This window comes from Carlito syrichta, unplaced genomic scaffold (assembly GCF_000164805.1).
Source record: "Carlito syrichta isolate Samal-C Ts95f unplaced genomic scaffold, Tarsius_syrichta-2.0.1 Scaffold313900, whole genome shotgun sequence".
Taxonomy (NCBI): Eukaryota; Metazoa; Chordata; class Mammalia; order Primates; family Tarsiidae; genus Carlito; species Carlito syrichta.
The window spans coordinates 77,931-84,140 of record NW_007257996.1 but is presented as its reverse complement, the minus strand read 5'-3'; the positions used below and the strand labels follow the sequence as shown (position 1 = coordinate 84,140).

General features: G+C 53.4%; 1 protein-coding gene across 1 annotated transcript in view; it reads left to right on the top strand.

Annotated features, from left to right (window-relative positions):
• The first annotated feature begins 271 nt into the window (after positions 1–271).
• The window catches only part of LOC103273228 (hemicentin-2-like), a 42,902-nt gene continuing 36,963 nt past the window's right edge, over positions 272–6,210 (top strand). Inside the window, 1 exon segment of the mRNA XM_021718851.1 lies at positions 272–410. Coding sequence (XP_021574526.1) covers positions 272–410 — 139 coding nt within the window.

The window sequence follows — 6,210 nt, the reverse complement described above, 5'->3', positions numbered from 1 at the left end:
CGCACCCAGGTTGAGGGATGGGGTCCAGTAGGGGGCCCAGGCCTGGGGTTCTTGGCAAGGAGCTGTCACGTAGGGGGCTGCCCGAGCCCCACCCCTGGCTGACAGAGGGGCTCAGGGAAGACCCAAGCCCCCTGCAGGGCTGGACCCCAGAACCCTGACTCCACCCTGTGGAGCTGCAGGCCCTGCATCAGGCTTGAGCAGCCCCATACCCTCTGTGTTCCCAAGGGCACAGGTCCGATGCTTTTTCCTCTTTGGTCCAGGGGGTCTTGAGATGATCCTGGCCCCTGAGGAATCCGGCTCTGGGATGCCGCGGATCCCGGTGGTGCAAGAGAGGGATGCTGGCATCTACACCTGCCGAGCTGTCAATGAGTTGGGCAATGCCTCTGTGGAGATCCAGCTAGCAGCGGGACGTGAGTGTACACCCTGTTCCCCACTCCGCCACCCCTACCCCCTTCCCAGGCCTCTGCCCTGCATCTGAACAAGGAGAGGAGAACTCTGCAACACAGACTTGCCAATGCGGATTTTTAATCCTTTTCTTTTTATGGATGGGGTCTTGCTATGTTGCCCAGGCTGGTCTCAAACTCCTGGGTTCAAGCGATTCTCCTGCCTCAGCCTCCCAAAGTGCTGGGATGATAGGCATGAGCCACCCAACTCACCTGCCAGTGTGGACTTGTACCGTGTGGCTTCTGAGCACCTGGGAATCAGGGATGTTGGGTGGTAGGGGAGGTGCGCATGTTAGCTTTTGCTGGGTAACAAGTTGTCCCAAAACTTTGTGGCTTAAATAAGGAGTATTTATTATCTCACTGTCTGAGGGTCAGGAATCTGGGAGTGGCTTGGCTGGGTGATTCTGGCTCAGGCTCCATCATGAGATTGTAATCCGTTTGTTGGCTGGGGTTGCTGTAATCTGAGGGTTGGATTGGGGCTGGAGGAATCTGCTCCTACTGCTGTATTCTACCACTGGTCACACAGCCCAATCCCGGTGCGGTGTTGGGGGAGGGATTACACAAGGGATGACTCCCAGGGGGCAGAGATCACCAGGCCACCTTGGAGGCTGCCCACTGCAGAGACACTTTGGTTCAAGCTTGAAATGAGGCCTCTACTCACTGCTGAGATCTGAGTTCCAGGCCCGCCTCTATCACTTACCGCCTGTGTACTTTGGCCAGGTCGTGGGGACTCAGGCTGGTCACAGTGGTTCATGCCTATAACCCCATCACTTTCGGAGGCCAAGGTGGGAGGATTGCTTGAGGCCAGGAGACCAGCCTGGGCAACATAGCAAGACCTTACCTCTAAAAAAAGAAAAAGGCAGGCCATGGAAGCTCAGTTTTTCTATCTCTAAAATGGGGCTGCCCATACTCCTTCTCTCACGGGCTGCTGTGATGATTCAGTGATATCAGGCAGATAATCAGGCGCAGAGTGGGGCCCTTATGGCTGCTTAATAAACGAAGGGGCGTCTAGCCCCTTGACACAGGCAGGGGTCTGCATTCTTCAGTGGCCAGCACGTGGCCTTGGCTGGGATTTCCATGATGTCACCATTTCAAACCTGGGTTCTGGGCGCTGAGACTTTGCTTGGAAGCCGTGAGCACAGCGCCTTGGCATACAGAGCCGGGACACAGGGGGCACTGAGTGTTTGCCATGGCCACGGTGGGAGAGACAGGTGCTGGGACTTCTGGGGAAGCACAGAGAATCGAGAATGTGCTTGTCTGGACTGATTTGGTCAGGCTGGGCCTGGGCTGTGGCCGGGTGGAGTGGCCCAGGGGCTCCCCAGAGTGGGGGCAGGGTCATGGCTGGAGCAGGCCTGGGGAGGAGGGTCTGGCCTGGGGGTGTAGTGCTGTCTCAGGGCTTGGATCCCAGGCCGTCATTCATTTGCTCCACCATTCATTTCTCCCACGTGAGGTCACCAGGTGCCTGTGAGCCAGACCCTGGTCTGGGAACACAATGGCAGGCGTGACACGACATCTGCCTTTGTGCTGCTCACGGGGTCAAGCAGAGGGAAGAGAAGACAGGCAGTTAGCACTCCTGGGCCACTGGCGGTCTAGAAGGCATCCTCGGGGGCCTAGAGAAGGAGGCTAATCCAACACTGGGACTGGGCGGGCTTCTTGGAGAAGGTGATGTCTAAACTGAAGCCAGGCCAGGCATGGTGGCTTACGCCTATAATCTCAACACTGTGGGAGGCTGAGGTGGGAGGATCGCTTGAGCCCAGGAGTTCGAGATCAGCCTGGGAAACATAGTAAGATCTTGATTCTACAAAAAGTTAAGAAAATTAGCCAGATGTGGTGACATGTGCCTGTTGTCCCAGCTACTTGGGAGGCTGAGATGGGAGGATCACCTGAGCCCAGGAGATGGAGACTGTGGTGAGTCGGATCATGCCACTGCACTCCCGCCTGGGCAACAGAGTGAGACCCCCTAAAGATGGTGGGGCAGGGCTCTGATATAGCCACTCTCATTGTTATCAGCCAGAGGTACTGGGTGAGCCGAGGGCTTCTCCGTGGAGAGCCGCACCTGGCACTGTGGCGAGCACTCTCGTCCGTCATTCCTCATCCGATTTCTTTTCAACAAAGCCTTATTTCTCTGGGCTCCAGGTTGATGTTCTTTGCTGGTCTGCCCTTGACCTCTGAGCCATTTCCCTGGAGGAGGTGGCTGGCACCCCCGGGGCAGAGTTCCTGGGCTGCTGGTGACCTCCGGCCTTCAGGTCAGGGCAGGGATGGACCACGGCCCGGCACCTGTGGGTCCGGGGCGTGCAGCCTGGCAGCGGTGGTGGGAAGAGAAATTTCCTGCCCATCTGGGTGGCAGCTGTGGTCCAGGCTGCCTGGCCAGGCTGGCAGAGTTTGGAAGCCAGTGGCACTGTGCCCTCTTCCTGCTGTTGAGCGGGGAGCTGGCTTCCTGGTGGCGTTGTGGGCACAGAAAGAAAGGCAGCCTCCGCTGCCCTGGAAACAAGCGCCTCTGTTTGTGGGCCAGCCTGCAGGGGGTGCCACCTTCCAGGCTGGCGTTTGTTGGTCAAGAGTCCCAGACCACGCGCAGGTCTGGCTCTTAGGGGGCTGAGCCTTGCTTTCCTCACCCGTGAAGTGGGAGGGAGAAAACAGAGCCTTCCTCGTGGGGTCCTGGGAGGCTGCATGGCTGTGGCTTGGTCGTGTGTGGAATAAATACCCAGTGCTCCCCCGCCCCTGCCACCTGTGCCCAAATGGGTTCTGGAATCCTGCCTTATTTGGGGACCTCAGGTTAGGGAGAGGGATGGCCACACACGCCCACTGAGTCCATTTTCTGGGCGGGTCCAGGGCAGGGCAGGGCAGTCGAGTCTGGGATTTGGCTGTTTTGGGATTCACCCCCGGCTAGAAGATGGAAGAGATGGGTGCGGCTCTGGCAGGGACAGCTGCCAGTTTGTCCCCGAGCACCTAGGGCAACTCAGACATGCAACGGTTGAGAGCCTGGGCTTTGTATCCATCAGACCTGGGCTGTGTCCCAGCTCAGAGGTCAAGGGCAGACTTTGAGCGGTGACCTCGGGCTGGTTCCTTCATCTCTCTGACACTCAGTTTCCTCATCTGTGAAATGGGGCTTGTTAATATCCACTTTATGAGTTTATTGAGATGTGAGTGAAAATCATAGTGCTACAAGCATAAAGTGCTACCATTGACCTTTATTAAGTGAGCCGTCTCTTCTCAGCTGGGTAGTTCAGGACTGAGAAGGGAATGGAGAAGAAGGTGGGCTTCAGAATACCCCAGGGGCCAGGTGTGGTGGTTCACACCTATAATCCCAGTACCTTGGGAGGTGGGCTTCGAATACCCCAGGGGCCAGGTGTGGTGGTTCGCACCTATAATCCCAGTGCCTGGGAGACGAGTTCATGACCAGCCCGGGCAACATAGTGACTTCATCTCTACAAAAAATAAAAAAACTAGCTGGGCATGGTGGTACATGGCTGAGGTTCCAGCACTTTGGAAGGCCAAGGTGGGATGATCACTAGAGGCCAGGAGTTCAAGACCAGCCTGGACAACATAGCGAGACTTCATTTCTACAAAAAATAAAAAATTAGCTAGGTGTGGTGTTGCATGCCTGTAGTCCCAGCTACTTGGGAGGCTGAGATGGGAAGATTGCTAAGTCCAGGAGGTAGAGGCTGTAGTAAGTGATGATCACACCACTGCACTCCGGCCTGGGCAACAGGGAAAAACACTGTCTTTAAAACAAAAAATCCTAGAATCAGGAGACAAAGCAAGACCATTGGGGCTAAGGAGGGAAAAGGCTTGACAAGCATTCTGGGAGGGAAAGGAATGGGAGGCCTGCTTGGAGGAGGAGACCCAGGCTGGGTGCAGCTCAGGGAGGTAGGCTGTCAGGGTACTCTCCTTGGGGCGAGTGGGGGATGGCAAAGCTGTGGGAACAGTGACCCTGTCTGGGGCAAGCCCAAGCAAAGGCTTTCGGAGATCTGAGCTCCAGCGGCGGCCAGGCCTCAGTGAGAAAGGGTGGTGTCTGAGTCAGAGTCCAAGCCCGGCTTCCTCCTTGCAGTCAGTTTCCAAGTTGTGTTTATATCTCCCCGGAACCTCCCTAATCCCTGAGGCCAGGAGGGAAATTTGATGTCATGATTTGGATGGATGAGGGAGATTTCTGGAGAGAGGTGGGAAGAACCAAGAGGTGGAGGCTGGGCCATGGCACCAGACTCAAAGGGTTAAAAAAAAGAAAACAAAGGCCAGAGGTCACCCAGCTGGATGGCTCTGGGGGCCAAGACCAGAGGACAAGGGCCTGGACCCCTCTGGGGTGGAGGGCAGAGAGGAGCTTGAGTTTCTGTTTTGGCAAATAACTTGATTCCTTTTTGCTTCTTCTGATTAGAAAGAGAAGACAATGCTTAGAAAAAAGATTTGGAAGAAACGCTACAAACTGTTAATGGCAGTAACTGTAGGGAAGGGCGTGAGGTTTCAGGTGTGGATTGTGGATTAGAAACATTTCCATCCTTTGTGTATTATTTGAGTTTCGTATAACTCAGGTGACCAGGATGGTGACAACAGTGCAGGCCTGTTGTCTTGGGGTCATTATTAGCACAGCCTCTTAGTAGGGCGCAGTGGCTCACACCTGTAATCCCAGCACTTTGGGAGACCCAGGGGAGAGGATTGCCTGAGCCCAGAGGTTTGTGAGCAGCCTGGGCAAAAAGGGAGACTCTGTCTCTACAAAAAAGAGGAAAATTTAACTGAGTGTGGTGGTGCATGCCTGTAGTCCCAGCTACTCAGGAGACTGAGGTGGGAGGATCGCTTGAGCCCAGGAGGTCAAGGCTGCGGTGAGCTGTGATTGCACCACTGCACTCCAGCCTGGGCGACAGAGTGAGACCCAGACTCAAAAAAACCCCCAAACGTTTCTTTCTCTCTTGAGTGGCCCAGTTTGGACCCCAATGTGTAAGGTGATGCCGGAGACCAGCTCCTGCAGAGGTGGAGACAACGTAGGCAATTGTGAGAAAGAGAGAGAGAGAGAGAGAGAGAGAGAGAGAGAGAGAGAGAGAGAGAGAGAGAGAGAGAGAGAGAGAGAGAGAGAGAGAGAGAGAGAGAGAGAGACTGGACACCTGTTAAAAGGGTACAGATGCCATTTTATTGCGAGTAGTAGCAAGCTTATATTTCTCTCTACAAGGGAAATAATCTCTGCAAGTTGCTGCCACAGAGCAAGTCAAAATCATCATTACAAAACAACTCACTTACAACAAATTACATGGTTTTTTTGTGATGTTAAAACGATGCTTAAGTTTAAGTATTCTACTCTGTGCTTGGCTAATGTTCTCTCTAAGGGCGGAGACTATTTCCACCCAAAACAACATAATCCCAACACAATGATGTTACCCTGCAAAAAACAGTTCCTGCAACCCGTTAATATAAAATCTTAAAATTATAAAATTATAAAGTTTCTCATCAAACAACTCCACTTAAAACAAAACTTATATCCCAAATTAACTAATATATATTACAAACTTTCTAACAAATTTAACTCTTGAGAGACCCAAGAGATTCAAAAAACTCTAAGAGAACTATTACTCTATGAATTCCTACCCCACGTTCACTGTATTTGTTTGCAGTGTTTGTACTTAGAACTTTGTTAAGTTTAATTTTTGTCTCAGAAAATAACTGATTGCTTCCACAACTGCTGCTAGCAGTGTGTGAATGTTAAGCCATAAGCCCCTCCCGGACGTTCCTTTGCTTAGATAACAGTAGACTGGTGGCACCAGCCACCCCCCCCCCCCCCCCCCCC